This window comes from Phyllobates terribilis, unplaced genomic scaffold, assembly GCF_046119375.1.
Source record: "Phyllobates terribilis strain yellow unplaced genomic scaffold, ASM4611937v1 Scaffold_1__5_contigs__length_1240528914, whole genome shotgun sequence".
Classification (NCBI taxonomy): Eukaryota; Metazoa; Chordata; class Amphibia; order Anura; family Dendrobatidae; genus Phyllobates; species Phyllobates terribilis.
In genome coordinates this window covers 568,002,146-568,017,820 of record NW_027362761.1, presented here as the reverse complement: position 1 = coordinate 568,017,820, position 15,675 = coordinate 568,002,146, and the positions used below count along the sequence as shown (strand labels likewise).

At 47.0% G+C, this 15,675-nt stretch overlaps 1 protein-coding gene across 2 annotated transcripts in view; it reads right to left on the bottom strand.

The window, feature by feature from the left end:
- Positions 1–15,675, bottom strand: part of LOC141270821 (phospholipid-transporting ATPase IC-like) — a 193,004-nt gene that overhangs the window by 30,037 nt on the left and 147,292 nt on the right. For both annotated transcript variants that reach the window (XM_073680932.1, XM_073680927.1), the window contains exon 27: positions 10,906–11,036. In XM_073680932.1, the coding sequence (XP_073537033.1) occupies positions 10,906–11,036 (131 nt within the window). The remainder of the gene's footprint in view (positions 1–10,905; positions 11,037–15,675) is intronic.

The window sequence follows — 15,675 nt, the reverse complement described above, 5'->3', positions numbered from 1 at the left end:
TGGACTAACCTGGTTCAGAGCCCGCAGGGCCCCTTGAAGAGGCCAGGCGTAGTCCCGAACATTGTCCTCCGGTTGTTGGGAGCAGCTGTAGAACCTCATCCGAAGGTCCGCCTCAGTAAGGTCCTCAAATACAATCTGTAGTTTTTGAAAGATTGCGGACACTGACTCCTGGTCTGCGGCCGACCATGTTTCCACTTCCCGTTCCGCAGCACCAGTCAGTTGTCCTAATACAACGGCAGCTCTTTGTTTGCCGGTCATAGAGTACATGTCCAAGATACCACTTATCTTCCGTTTGAATCCAGACAGGGTATCTGGTTTGCCGTTGTACTGGGGGAGCCACTTTGCTCCAGGAATGTACGGTAAAGTCATAGGAATGACGGGTGTTACAGGCGCTGCTGGTGGAGCGGCGGCTTCGGCCTGCTCATCATCGGGCGCGGGTTGAACTTCAGGGACGTTGACCGGCAGGTCGGCGTTCTGCTGTTTGTCGGACATCTTGGCGCCCCCCTAGTTAACCGTGGCCTACCTTCTAGCCTTCCTTCCGGTAGGCCGCAGCTCCGCAGGTGATGGTCGTCTTTAGCACCTTACGTCGCTTGCGTCCTATGTCAGCGACATTCCTCGCAGGACCTGGCGCTTCGGTCTGACGTCGAGGCGTGGGGCGTGTCTGAGACTTTGCGCTCTTTTTCAGGTACACCCCTAATTTTCCCGCGGTTACGCCCTTCTTCTCGCTCAGCGACCCAACAATGGCGGCAATCTTCACCACAACTTTACACACACAGTTCAGAATAAAGGCGCACAGTACCCGGTGGCAACGGGCATAACACTTCGTGGTTGCAGCGGGCACGCGATCCTGTTCGTGACGTCAGATTGGAGATGACTCGCCCAGGGGAATGGGGATGACTCGGTACCCGGGTCTTTAGCCTGGCCTAGGGATGTCGCGGTGGTCGGCTCCCGGGCCCGTACCCTGGGGTCTCTCCTTAAAAAGGCGTTGATAGATGTTAAGTTTTATAAAAGAGTTTGTGACGCCACCTGTGGCTTCTGGTGAGAATCACCAGTGCTGCGCAGTCCACTGAGGCCGATGATAAGGCAGCTGGGTAGTATAGCTCCCCACAGGTGGAGCTAGGCCTCAGGGCAGTGTATGATGGGGTATGCAGGACTGACGAGGCCCAGCCGGGTCAGAGCAAGAACGGGGACAGACACGATAGTCACTTCAGTACCTTTTACTGATGGAAATTCAGGCACGTCCCGGAGCACTGTAGGGTGAAGGGTGCATGTCAGGATCCTCCCCAATGAGCGGGTTTTGGGCCTCCTGTTTCTTGCTTCTGCGTAGTAAGTTTCTGACCTGCCTGGAGCTAGGCCTAACTTTGTCTCTGTCCTGCGCTGGCTGACCTTGTGGTTGGGCCTTCTCTTGGAGTGCACGCTCCCGACCTACGGGGCCTATGTGTCTCCTGGCTCTGTTACGTATCAGCACTTTAGCGATCCTGGGACTTGTAGTTCTCCAGGGATTCCGGTTTATCTTACTGGGTCGTGGAGATCCCGGTAAGCTTCGGACCCGGTGTCCGGTAACGGCTTCGGGTTGAGCCAATTAAGCTCCCCTGCCCCCTATGTACTAACTCTCCTCTTGCCTTCGGCCTACTCGGGCCCTCACTAGGCTACTCACACTAACGGCAGCTTGCCGCGCTTCACCGATCTTATGGCACCGGCACACCTAAAGCTCACCACTCTGAGCTACAACTGAGTCTCGACTGTGCTCCACTGCAGACTGACCTCTTTCTGTGTCTCACTCTGCAGGAACTCTCTCAACAGGTTTGCTCTCTGTCGACTCCAGTCTAGACTAACTGCTGCCTGGCTCCATCTTCCCTTATATATCCCTAACGGGCTCCCTTTGGTGGTCTGAGGTGGAAGATGGAGATGTGTGAATGGTTATGGGGGCCTCTTGTGGAGGAATCCTTCAATACACCCTTCTAGGATCTGTGATACCAAGCGCAGCTGGGCGTCACAGTATGACATGGCAGCCTCCAAGGACTGAGGGGTTCATATACGGCCAAGGCATCTTTCAACCTTTCAGTAAGCCCCTCACAAAACTGACTTCTAAGGGCTGAGTCATTCAATTTGGAATCTGTTACCCATCTACGGAATTCCGAACTGTACGTCTCCACTGACCGATTCCCCTGCTGAAGGCGACATAGCCTAGACACAGCCAAGGTGACTTGGTCAGAGTCATCATAGATGAGGGCCAGAGCCCTGAAAACCCCTCCAAAGACTGGAGACACACCGAAAAAAACGCCCACAACTGAGGATCTCCCTGCTGTAGAGAGATCATAATACCAACCCATTGCTCCTCATTTCTGGAGGAGTAAGGACGAAGTTTAAAATACAGTTTGCAGGCCTCCTTGAATACAAAAAACTTATCCCTACTTCCTGAAAACCTGTCCGGGAGGGCAACTTTGGGTTCAGGCTGGGCAGGCCTACCTGCAGAGACCTGTAGCCGCTGATGTTGCTGCTGAACCTCACAGCGGAAGTCATTCACCTCCAGGGACAGACAGCGGAACTGGTCTGCGAGCTCTGCAACAGTACCCATACCAAGGGAGAGAGGAAAAAAAAGTCCAAGCCCAAAAACACACAGAGGGGAGAAAAAGAACAAAAAAACAAAGTGTCAGATTTTTTTTTTTCCATTTCAAAATGTGCTCGGCCGGCGATAACGTCACGCAAGGTGTGGGAAAGACTTAGTGCAACACAAAAGGAAGAGAGAGAGAGCCCAGACTTCAGGGAAAGGTGGGAAGTGGAGACCTTCTAGGTTGATCTAGCATCACCCTGTCTCCCCTAACGTTCCTGTATTGGCTCTTCACCAATCACCGTGCGTGTGCCTCGCCCTGTCTTTTCCTGGCGTATGGCTATGGCTAAGGAAGGGAGGAGATAAGCACTAGTCGATCTCCACTAAACACTATAGACAACAAGGGTACACAAACAGGGGGAAATTGCTTAGCTTTAGACGACTCCAGACAAATGCGCATACGTCCTCAAGCTCCAGAGAGGATGTAGTACTGCTCTTGCTAAGCCTTCAGTTGTAGTAATGAATATCGTCGGCACCTCCCTCTGGAACACAGCAGGTATTTATACACTTAGGCCAGGTTGTTAATTAGCCAGAGGAAGGCAGCCGCTGGGTCCTAGAGACAGCCGCTAAGAAGATGTCTGAAATGCCAAAGGTAGAGATCTCTTGCAACCCACTGCAGGGCGACTGTCTGTCACTTGTGACACACCCGTGACAGCTTCAGAGTTGAATTCATTGATTTTTGATTTGCATTGTGGGGAATGTAGTGTAACAAAGCAAGAGGAAAGGACCTGGATGGAAAATATGTGCCACCGAGGTGGTTGGCTTCTATGGATTCCATTTTGTGACTGTGGAATCCATCTCGTCTTGTAACCTCTGTGTCATGGTGATCAAATAACAGTGATGGGCGGGGAACTTTATCTTTGTCTGTAATACTATTTAAGTGGCTCACATGTGCTAATAAACCAGAAGTCATGAGTACAGCATACAAGGTTGTGCTGTAGCTGCATTGATTTGCCAAGTGCTCGTATAACAAATCGTATTAATTTAGAGTTCAAAAGGTATAGAAAAGAGTGTATTTCGCTCACAGAATTTGGTTATGAACTTTCGGGAACAGACATGCATTATACTATTCAGATCTCAAGTGAAAATGGACCCTCCAGTAAAAGTGAATTCTAGCGCTGCAGCATAAGGTAAGAAGTTTCTTCTTACATTTTTATTTCCCTTTAACGGAGAGCTTGGTCTACCTCTATTCCAGGTGAGTTATTTTGCATTAAATAGTCTGGTCCAAGAACTGGAAAAAATACCTATGCCTTTTTGAACTGTGTGCATGTGATGTGATCAATGTATAAGAGTAAAATGTAGGGGTACCTGGAGGATTCCTAGAGCTGCTTTGTCTTGTTTGGCTGTTTAGAATGATCAACTCAACAGAGGGGTATCTTGTAGTCCATTCATTGGGTTTTTGTAGGGTTTTTAACCCCTTCACTACCTTTGATGTACATGTGGACTCCTCCATATCCGGAGGTTGTGTTGCTTTAGTTTATAGTATGTAGATAATTTATTGCCTACTGTCCTGATCAAATCTCATAGAAGGAGTCAGTTATTTTCCTTTTGTGTTTCCTAGCAGAACATGGATGTGAGGCCTCACGCAGGGCCGGCTCCAGGTTTTTCTGGGCCCCGGGCGAAAGAGTCTCAGTGGGCCCTTTTAACACATACACGATTCATGATGCACAGATACGGCGGAGAAATATATATATATAGTACACAGGGCCCAGCCTGCCACCTCATCCTTCACATATGCAGACATGCGCACGCAGACACGGTACGCAGACACACGCGCGCACACGGTACGCAGACACACGCGCGCACACGGTACGCAGACACACGCGCACACACGGTACGCAGACACACGCGCACACACGGTACGCAGACACACGCGCACACACGGTACGCAGACATGCACACACGGTACGCAGACATGCACACACGGTACACAGATATGTACACATACAGACAAACACATATTTTTACACAAATTCTTAAAGACATATATAAAACAGACAAATATATATACACAGTCATACACACTGACAATCACATACTGTACATGCACTCACACAGACCCATTACAAGTATTTTTAATATGGGGATTGGGGAAGACTCACTCACCTGTCCCCGGTCCAGTGTCCTGTCCAGCAGCTCCTCAGGTATGGGGCAGTGCAGGGCCCCCGGCGTGTCACAGACTTCATGGCCCTGGACCATCAGAGGGGCCCACTTGCGGTCGGGTCCGGGCCGCTCCCCCCCCATCTGTGCAGGACCTCCGCTCCGACGGTGTTTGATGGCACTCCCCCAGACATGGCCGCGCGCTGTGCGACTGTGTCTGCTAGTAATGACGCGGCAGGAGCGACACACAAGCACAATTAAAGGTGCAGTGCCGTCGACCCTGCCGTGTCATTACTAGCAGACACAGCCTGACAGGGCGCGGCCATTTCTGGGACTGGGGGAGTGCCGGCAATCAAGCAGCGCCTGCGTCACTGAACAGGTGCTGAAGATGCGGCCATGGCCCCGACAGTGAGTGGGTGGGCGGGTGTGTGAGCCGGGCCCCGACAGTGAGTGGGCGGGCGGGTGTGTGAGCCCGGCCCCGACAGTGAGTGGGCGGGTGGGTGTGTGGGCCCAGCCCCGACAGTGAGTGGGCGGGCGGGTGTGTGAGCCGGGCCCCGACAGTGAGTGGGCAGGCGGGTGTGTGAGCCGGGCCCCGACAGTGAGTGGGCGGGCGGGTGTGTGAGCCCGGCCCCGACAGTGAGTGGGCGGGCGGGTAGGTGTGTGGGCCCGACCCGGCCCCGACAGTGAGTGAGTGGGCGGGCGGGTGTATGGGCCGGGCCCCGACAGTGAGTGGGCGGCTGGGCCCCTCTGATTTTCCAGGGCCCCGGCACTTGCCCGGGTACGCCAGGTGCTGACGCCGGCCCTGGCCTCACGGATGGTAGTCTCCTTTGGACACTGCCTGTCACAAGGCACATCTCACAGGAGAAAGAAATGTCGCAATACAGCAGCTTAAAGTACCTTAAAAATATGATCTACAGCAGAGACCTGTGAATTATTATTAAGCCAGACTGGACCCCGTCTCCAGGGGTGAACCCTCATGTGTCAGAGCCATTTCTGCAGTTCATGCAAGAAAAGGCCACAGAAATGTTTCTTGATTACAAAGTTATACTTTACACAATATGTATGGTGTTCTCAGTCAGGTACAACCTAAACCTAGGATGTCAAACTCAAACAAACAGAGGGCCAAAATGAAAAACTTGGACAAAATCGCGGGCCAACCAGTATACAGTATAATGGGCTCCACATAGTCCTCCATACAGTATAAGGGCCCCACATAGTCCTCCATACAGAATAATGGGCCCCACATTGTCCTCCATACAGAATAATGGGCCCCACATTGTCCTCCATACAGAGTAATGGGCCCCACATAGTCCTCCATACAGAATAATGGGCCCCACATAGTCCTCCATACAGCATAATGATCCCCACATAGTCCTCCATACAGAATAATGGGTCCCACATAGTCCTCCATACAGTATAATGGGCCCCACATAGTCCTCCATACAGTATAATGGGCCCCACATTGTCCTCCATGCAGAATAATGGGTCCCACATTGTCCTCCATACAGAATAATGGGCCCCACATTGTACTCCATACAGAGTAATGGGCCCAACACAATCCTCCATACAGAATAATAGACCCCCACATAGTCCTCCATACAGAATAATGGTCCCACATAGTCCTCCATACTGTATAATGGGCCCCACATAGTCCTCCACAAGTGTATAATGGGCACCACATAGTCCTCTATACAGTATTAATGGCACCACATAGTCCTCCATACAGAATAATGGGCCCCACATAGTCCTCCATACAGTATAATGGTCCCCACATTGTCCTCCATACAGAATAATGGTCCCCACATAGTCCTCCATACAGAATAATGGGTCCCACATAGTCCTCCATACAGAATAATGGGTCCCACATAGACCTCCATACAGTATAATGGGCCCCACATAGTCCTCCATACAGTATTAATGGCACCACATAGTCCTCCATACAGAATAACGGGCCCCACATAGTCCTCAATACAGTATAATAGGCCCCACATAGTCCTCCATACAGAATAATGGTCCCCACATAGTCCTCCATACAGAATAATGGGTCCCACATAGTCCTCCATACAGTATAATGGGCCCCACATAATCCTCCATACAGTATTAATGGCACCACATAGTCCTCCATACAGTAAAAATGGCACCACATAGTCCTCCATACAGAATAACGGGCCATACATAGTCCTCCATACAGTATAATGGGCCCCACATAGTCCTCCATACAGAACAATGGTCCCCACATAGTCCTCCATACAGAATAATGGGTCCCACATAGTCCTCCATACAGTATAATGGGCCCCACATAGTCCTCCATACAGTATAATGGGCCCCACATAGTCCTCCATACAGAATAATGGTCCCACATAGTCCTCCATTCAGTATAATGGGCCCCACATAGTCCTCCATACAGTATAATTGGCCCCACATAGTGCTCCATACAGAATAATGGGCCCCATATAGTCCTCCATACAGTATATTGGGCCCCATATAGTCCTCCATACAGTATTATGGGCACCACATATTCCTCCATACAGTATAACGGGCCTAACATTGTCCTCCATACAGTATTATGGGCACCACATATTCCTCTCAACAGTATAACGGGCCTAACATAGTCCTCCACACAGTATTATGAGCACCACATAGTCCTCCATACAGTATTATGGACCCCACATAGTCCTCAATACAGAATAATGGCCCTACACAGGGGTGGTGATTCTGGTGTCACAGGCCAAATAAAACCACCCTGCGGGCCAGATTTGGCCCACGGACCAAAGTTTGACACGTGTGAACTAGACACATTTCAATGTATCCCTTTCGTGACCCAAATTTAGAATTCATGTAATGCACCTTTTGAATCCAACTACGTTCTGGTCACTGGATTCAAAACAGAGGGAAAGATGTGGAAAGTGACCTATTTTTCCTTAATAGAGGAGGGCACATCAGTCATGATTGCATTGTTCTCATGCAACAAGCCCATTTTTTAACACAGATTTTAAGGCTGGTCGATTCTACTGTGGTCACACAACATAAGTTAACAAAAGCCGAACCACTCCCTGCTCGCCTGTCGGCACAGGAGGCAGAGCTGAAGGCACTCACTAAACCTTGTAGAGCGGCAAAGGCAAGATGGCTAATATGTACTGTATGTAGACAGTAGATCATTCCTAATTTCACATGAGAAACCTATAAAAGCTGCAGAGAGTGTAAGGGCATGGTGGAGGCTCTTCTGTTACTGACCAAGCTTGAGATAGTGAAGATATAGCTCACAACTGTGCTGACACTGATGAAGCCAAGGGAAGTACTTGCGCAATTTCAGCTATCAAGGAAGCAGCAAAGAGGCCTAGAGTGGAGAGTCTAGTACTAATGTAGACTAGGACCTCAGTGGCACCTGTTACTCCTGATAGTTTTGAAACCCTACAGTAGCAGGAGGAGTGGGAAACGTTGGGAGCCCAGCTGACTGAGGAAAGTCTGTGGATAAAGGGCGGTAAGCTTTGTCTGCCACAAGGTCTCTACTCAATGAGAGCCAAGGTGACCCATGGACTAACACATTTGTCTAAAACAGCTGTGTGTGATTTGGTGGACAAGGTATGGGTGGCACCAGGGTTCTGTACCCAGTCTTGCATGACATGTGCCCGACACAACTTAGAAAAAATTGTAAACAACCCGCAGAAACCCACCCCTCATCTGCTCTACCATTTCAGAGATTACAGATTGACTATAAACAGCTACCACGAGTAAGGGTAGTGTTGTTTGTGTTGATCGCTTTTCAGGTTGGCCTGAGGCATATCTGGTGCAGAAAGCTACAAGGTTACTGCTCAAAAACTCATAAAGGAGGTGGTATGTAGATATGGGGTGCATGAAGCGATATAAGTACACATCTTACAGGGGAGGTCATGAGGCAGCTTTTGTAGCCTCTGGAAATTAGCAAGCTTCCAACACTCGTTACCATCCAAAGAGCATTGGGAATGTGAAAAGGCTGAATGGGATATTAAAGTTAAAAATCCAGAAGGAAAAGGAGACTGGCAAGCTATGGACCGAATGCTTGCCTTTACCTCTTGTCCCAAAGTTCCAGTAAGATATGCTCAGATAGAAAAACAAGTCTCTCTCCCTATGAGATATTTTTTGGTCCACACCTAGAAAAGGATCATACTTTCCACAGTCACTTCAGATGCAGCGTGATAGCTTGACCAGCAATGCACAAGCCTTGCAAAATGGGCTAAAACGTGTGATAAACTAGTGTAGTCTTCCATTCCAGACCCTGAATCAGTGTTAGAAGCACATGATCTCTAGCAGGAAACTACGTGGTCCTGAAAAGTCATGTGAGAAATAGCCGTGAGCCAAGATTTGATGCCATTCCAGGTTCTCCTAACCACAAAAACTTCAGTGAAGCTTGAAGGAATACCTACATGGATACGCACAGCCATTGTAAAGAGTCCCACCACCAGCAGAATGATGGTCTCAACACATCATAATGGCAGACGATTTCAAGGTAAGAGAAGATGGATATATCAGATAATAGTTCCAACATGTGGTCACTATGTCGACCTTATGGGAAATATCCAGGTTGGGACTGATATACAAAAAATAGCCAAAATGGGAGAAATGGTTATAGGAACACAACGCAAACAAAGACTCATGGTGAGGAGAGACATTATTTTTCCGGAACCTGCCAATTGGTTCAAGGGTCTAAGAAGGTGTCTCTCTGGGATCATATATACATGTATACAATTATTATTATTTTTTCTGTTGTAGCCATAAAAGCGCTATTCTATGTTATACCCAAGGTGATCAGGTTCATGTGCAATGGAAACCTTGTTAAAAGAACCCGTGGTTGTATAATACGGGCCCAAACAAGATGAGATCCATTGTTGTGATACATTCAGGTAGGGAACTGAGGTGATGCAGGTAGAAAAGGCCAGAGGACATGGCTAGCGTGCTCCTATATACCTCCTGAAATACCCAGAATAGGTCACAAAAGGGTAAAATGTGAGAGAACAGATTCCATTTTGCGACTGTGGTATGCATCTTGTCTTGTAATCCCTGTATCATGATGATCAAATAACACTGATGGGCGGGGAAGTTTTAAATTTCTATTCACACCCCTTAAGTTCCTATTGGGTCATATTTCAGAGGGAACTTTTCCTTTGTCTGTGACACGATTTAAGTAGCTTAGATGTGCTAATAAACCCGAAGTTCTGAGTACACCATACAAGGCTGTGCTGGTTTTATTTCCCGAGCACTCGTAAAACAAGTCTTATTAATTTAAAATTCAAAAAGTATAGAAGAAAGTGTATTTTGCTCCCATAATCCAGCCAGGGGCTTACAGATCTAATAACAGCAGCTGGGTTAGCTCAGCAGTGTAGTTTGGGATGGAGCTGAACAGAGGTGTGTTTGTCTGGTGAAAGCATTTAAACTGCTTGAGCTGATACTGCCTGGACTCCCAAGATTGGTGAGGATGCTACATTTACTTTGTTTCATTGTGCCTAAAGAAAGGACTGTTTTTGTTATTCATTTATACTGGAGAAAAGCTGTTGTCATTCTGGAGCTGGAAAGGTTATGATGGACAACAAACTTTATGCTGTTTTGCCGGTGGGTATCCAAGCAGCTACCAGAGAGCTGAAACCCGATACTTGGTGGAGAATGCGGGCATAATATGTTGTTTTGAGGGACCAAAGTGAGGGGCCAGGTAAAAGAGCTCCTTCTGAAGGCACAAGAGACACAATCCAGGTGGTATATTAGGTCGTCTTGAGTGAGAAAATGTAATCCTGGCAGTCAGTTACTTGTGGTAGTGCCCACAGTGGAGAGTAAGTTCCTTGCCAAGTGGCAGGGACCCTATGAGGTGGTGGAAAAGTTGGGAGAGGTCTGTGTGTCCTGTGTATAGGAGACATCATAGCAGCTAGGCTGCACTCACTAGCTCAAAGACAACTGAAAAGTAGAGAAATAGCCTGCAGAGGAGAAATTAGTGAAATTGCAGAATATAAATCCTAAAATGGCCAGAACTAGTGTTATTTGTTGCGTGCACACACAGGAAAGCTTATTCTGAAGGCTTATTTACTGAAATGACGATACGCTTTAAACTTTTTTTTACTACTTTTGCTTGAATGTAACATTTTAATATACTTGCATTTACAGCTGATAGATTCCCTTTAAATAATTATGTAATCATATTTTTTTTCATACAATTTCCATTTACTTACTTTATCAACCGCAGACGGCCAGACGGTCTTCATCAAAAAATTCAGTGCCAAATACGGCAACAGACATATAGCGGTGGTCAGAATGATGATTAACCAGATGTACGGTTGTCGCAATGCATTGGTAATAGTTCCTGGATGGGGGTAAGGAAAAATTAGTTAGTGACTCAAGTCTTTCCTATTTTGATCCAAATTCTAACAGATCACAAATGAATCAAACTCCTATATTTGTATAAGCGTTGCACTATTGTAGTATTTTGTGAGTGAAAGGGATAGGCTAAGGTAACATGTTCAGTATTTGGTCAGTATTTTACATCAGTATTTGTAAGCCAAAACCAGGAGTGGGTGATAAATACAGAAGTGGTGATGTGTTTCTATTATACGTTTCTTCTAATTGTACTTGGTTTTGGCTTACTGATGTAAAATACTGACCAAATACTGATAGTGTGACCGTAGCCATAGTCTGGTTTCAGCAAATAAACTGTATTCTTTGTATTAGAAAAAAAGTTATATATTTTCAAGTATCAATTCCAATTCCAAAATACAGAAAAATCTTTAAATGAGAAGGTGTGTCCAAACTTTTGGTCTGTATATATATATATATATATATATATATATATATATATATATACATATATACAGTACAGACCAACAGTTTGGACACACCTTCTGATTTAAAGATTTTTCTGTATTTTCATGACCTTGAAAATTGTACATTCACACTGAAGGCATCAAAACTATGAATTAACACATGTGGAATTATATACTTAACAAAAAAGTGTGAAACAACTGAAAATATGTCTTATATTCTAGGTTCTTCAAAGTAGCCACCTTTTGCTTTGATGACTGCTTTGCACACTCTTGGCATTCTCTTGATGAGCTTCAAGAGGTAGTCACCGGAAATCGTCTTCCAACAATCTTGAAGGAGTTCCCAGAGATGCTTAGCACTTGTTGGCCCTTTTGCCTTCACTCTGCGGTCCAGCTCACCCCAAACCATCTCGATTGGGTTCAGGTCTGGTGACTGTGGAGGCCAGGTCATCTGGCGTAGCACCCCATCACTCTCCTTCTTGGTCAAATAGCCCTTACACAGCCTGGAGGTGTGTTTGGGGTCATTGTCCTGTTGAAAAATAAATGATGGTCCAACTAAACGCAAACCGGATGGAATAGCATGCCGCTGCAAGATGCTGTGGTAGCCATGCTGGTTCAGTATGCCTTCAGTTTTTAATAAATACCCAACAGTGTCACCAGCAAAGCACCCCCACACCATCACACCTCCTCCTCCATGCTTCACGGTGGGAACCAGGATGTAGAGTCCATCCGTTCACCTTTTCTGCGTCGCACAAAGACACGGTGGTTGGAACCAGAGATCTCAAATTTGGACTCATCAGACCAAAGCACAGATTTCCACTGGTCTAATGTCCATTCCTTGTGTTCTTTAGCCCAAACAAGTCTTTTCTGCTTGTTGCCTGTCCTTAGCAGTGGTTTCCTTGCAGCTATTTTACCATGAAGGCCTGCTGCACAAAGTCTCCTCTTAACAGTTGTTGTTGAGATGTGTCTGCTGCTAGAACTCTGTGTGGCATTGTCCTGGTCTCTAATCTAAGCTGCTGTTAACCTGCGATTTCTGAGGCTGGTGACTTGGATAAACTTATCCTCAGAAGCAGAGGTGACTCTAGGTCTTCCTTTCCTGGGACAGTCCTCATGTGAGCCAGTTTCTTTGTAGCGCTTGATGGTTTTTGCAACTGCACTTGGGGACACATTCAAAGTTTGCCCAATTTTTTGGACTGACTGGCCTTCGTTTCTTAAAGTAATGATGGCCACTTATTTTTCTTTACTTTGCTGCTTTTTTTCTTGCCATAATACAAATTCTAACAGTCTATTCAGTAGTACTATCAGCTGTGTATCCACCAGACTTCTGCACAACACAATTGATGGTCCCAACCCCATTTATAAGGCAAGAAATCCCACTTATTAAACCTGACAGGGCACACCTGTGAAGTGAAAACCATTTCTGGTGACTACCTCTTGAAGCTCATCAAGAGAATGCCAAGAGTGTGCAAAGCAGTCATCAAAGCAAAAGGTGGCTACTTTGAAGAATATAAGACATATTTTCAGTTGTTTCACACTTTTTTGTTAAGTATATAATTCCACATGTGTTAATTCATAGTTTTAATGCCTTCAGTGTGAATGTACAATTTTCAAAGTCATGAAAATACAGAAAAATCTTTAAATGAGAAGGTGTGTCCAAACTTTTGGTCTGTACTGTATATATACACAAAGATGGGGAATATATATACAAGGATGGGGCCCAGGATAAGGGACATATATACCAGGATGGGGGATATGTATACCAGGAAGGGGCCCAGGATAAGGGACATATATACCAGGATGGGGGATATATGTCACGGGTGTGTCAGAGGTGACAGACAGTCACCCTGCAGTGGTTTGCAGGAGATCTCCACGTTTGGCAATGCAGGCAGCTGCCTAGATGGGAGGCTGTGTTTAGGACCCAGCGACTACCTCCCTTTAGTCTGGGTGTATATATACCTGGTGTGACTAGGTGGGCGTCGCCGGTTAAACTCATTTCTACTTGGAACTTGGCTGAAGCAGCATCACGTCCTCTCTGGGGTCTTGAGGCCATGTGCCCTGTTGGAGTTCTTCTAAAGCTAAGTTGTTATTCCCGTGTGTTGTCTTCCCCTTTTGTCTTTAGAGTGTTAGCGGAGGTTGACTAGTGCTCATCTCCTTCCACTCCCAGCTATAGCCTTACACCAGGGATAGTAGGGCGAGGCACGTGATCGGCGACAGCTGCAGAGGCTGTATAGGGACGTTAGGGGGAGACGGTGACGCTAGTCCAGATTAGGAGGTCACCTCTTCCCCCTTTCCCTAGTGTCTGGTCTCTCTTTCCCTTTCCCCTCTGTGTTGCACTCACACGTGACGTGACTCTCTGTGATGCACTCACACCTGGCATGACATTATATTTACCAGGATGGGGCCAAGAAGGGGAACATATATATAAGGATGGAAGACATATATATATATATATATATATATATATATATATATATACACGTACACCAGGATGAGCTGGATATATATACACGTACACCAGGATGAGCTGGGGGGGCAGGGGTTGTGGTCCAAATCTTGCACCAGTGTCCATTGGACTCTAGTTACGCCACTGGCAAATGCCATTACCTTTTTTTTTTTTTTTTCACTTTGGCATTCACTGTATGGGATAAATATCATAATCCCAAAATTTTTTTTTTTTTACATAATTTTTTTAAAATATTATTTTATGCTTCAGGATAATTAGGGTGATTTGAACTTTTATGTATTTACTTTGATTAGGGGATTTGAATCTGTGATGACTTCTCCAATGTACTTGATACTTTAATATTGTAAAATTTCCAACCTCTTGTGAAGCACAACCACAAGTTTACACACATGGCAGAAAGGGGGGCTTTCAGTAGGCCCATGGCTGTCATAAAAATGCTATCTGCAATGCATTTCTGTAACATCGGTGTCCCTGCATGATCCCTCTTCTTATTCCCAGCAGGGATGCCTATATGCTTACCGCCACAGCCGCCCAATTGCTCCTTGACTTCCCTCTGCTCCGGTCCCTGCTGCAGCTTCCTGCTCCCTGGGCCTGCGCACGTCATGCAGGTCTCCCGGAAACGTGCTTAGGGCACACGCTCCCTGCTTCTTAAAGGGGTAGCACACGCATTCTGGAAATCTCCCCACCCTATAGCTGGGAGGTATTAAGTACTTAAGACACCATCTCCTGTATGGAGGTGCCTGAGCAAAGTTAGTCTCTAGTTAGGGTTTGTTCCCACTAGTCTGTTGTCAGGTCCCTGTTCCAAACCTCATCCTGTCTGAACCTGAACCTGTACCTAAGCTCGTCCTGTCTGAACCTAAACCTGTTCCTAAGCTCGTCCTGTCTGAACCTGATCCTTAGTCCTAAACCCGTCCTGTCTGAACCTGAACCTGTTCCTAACCTCATCTTGTCTGAACCTGAACCTGTTCCTAAACACGTCCTGTCTGAACCTGATCCTTAGTCCTAAATCCGTCCTGTCTGAACCTGTTCCTAAGCTCGTCCTGTCTGAACCTGATCCTTAGTCCTAAACCCGTCCTGTCTGAACCTGATCCTTAGTCCTAAATCCGTCCTGTCTGAACCTGAACCTGTTGCTAACCTCATCCTGTCTGAACCTGAACCTGTTCCTAAACTCGTCTTGTCTGAACCTGATCCTTAGTCCTAAATCCGTGCAGTTGGAACCTCAACCTGTTCCTAAGCCCGTCCTGTCTGAACCTGATCCTAAATCCTGAACCCATCCGGTATGATCCTATATCTGCATCCTCTATCAATGCTCCAGTACCTGTCTCGACTAAACCCTGAGTCTGTCCTGCCTGAACATCCTACTCTGTCCGAACCTAATCCTGCTCTGTCTGAACCATCTCCGAAATCGAATCTACCCGAGATTCCAAATCCTGTCCTGCCAGTGACTCCATGTCCAAGTCTGCGATCCTGACCCTTTTGGTCAGCTGCTGCAGTACCGGGCACTGTCCTGGAGTGGGACCTGGCAGCTAGTGAAAACCAGGTAGCCGCTTAGACCCTCCCGGCTAAGTCTGCACCGTGGCGCAGTGGGTCCACGATCCACCAGCATGACAATTTCCAACCTTCTAAATGCCACTGTCACAATTTTTCGTGGCTCCTAAGGGGGTGTGATTGGAGCAGTTATACTCGGTGCAGGCAGTATAAGACAGCTGGCACCCGTGCTC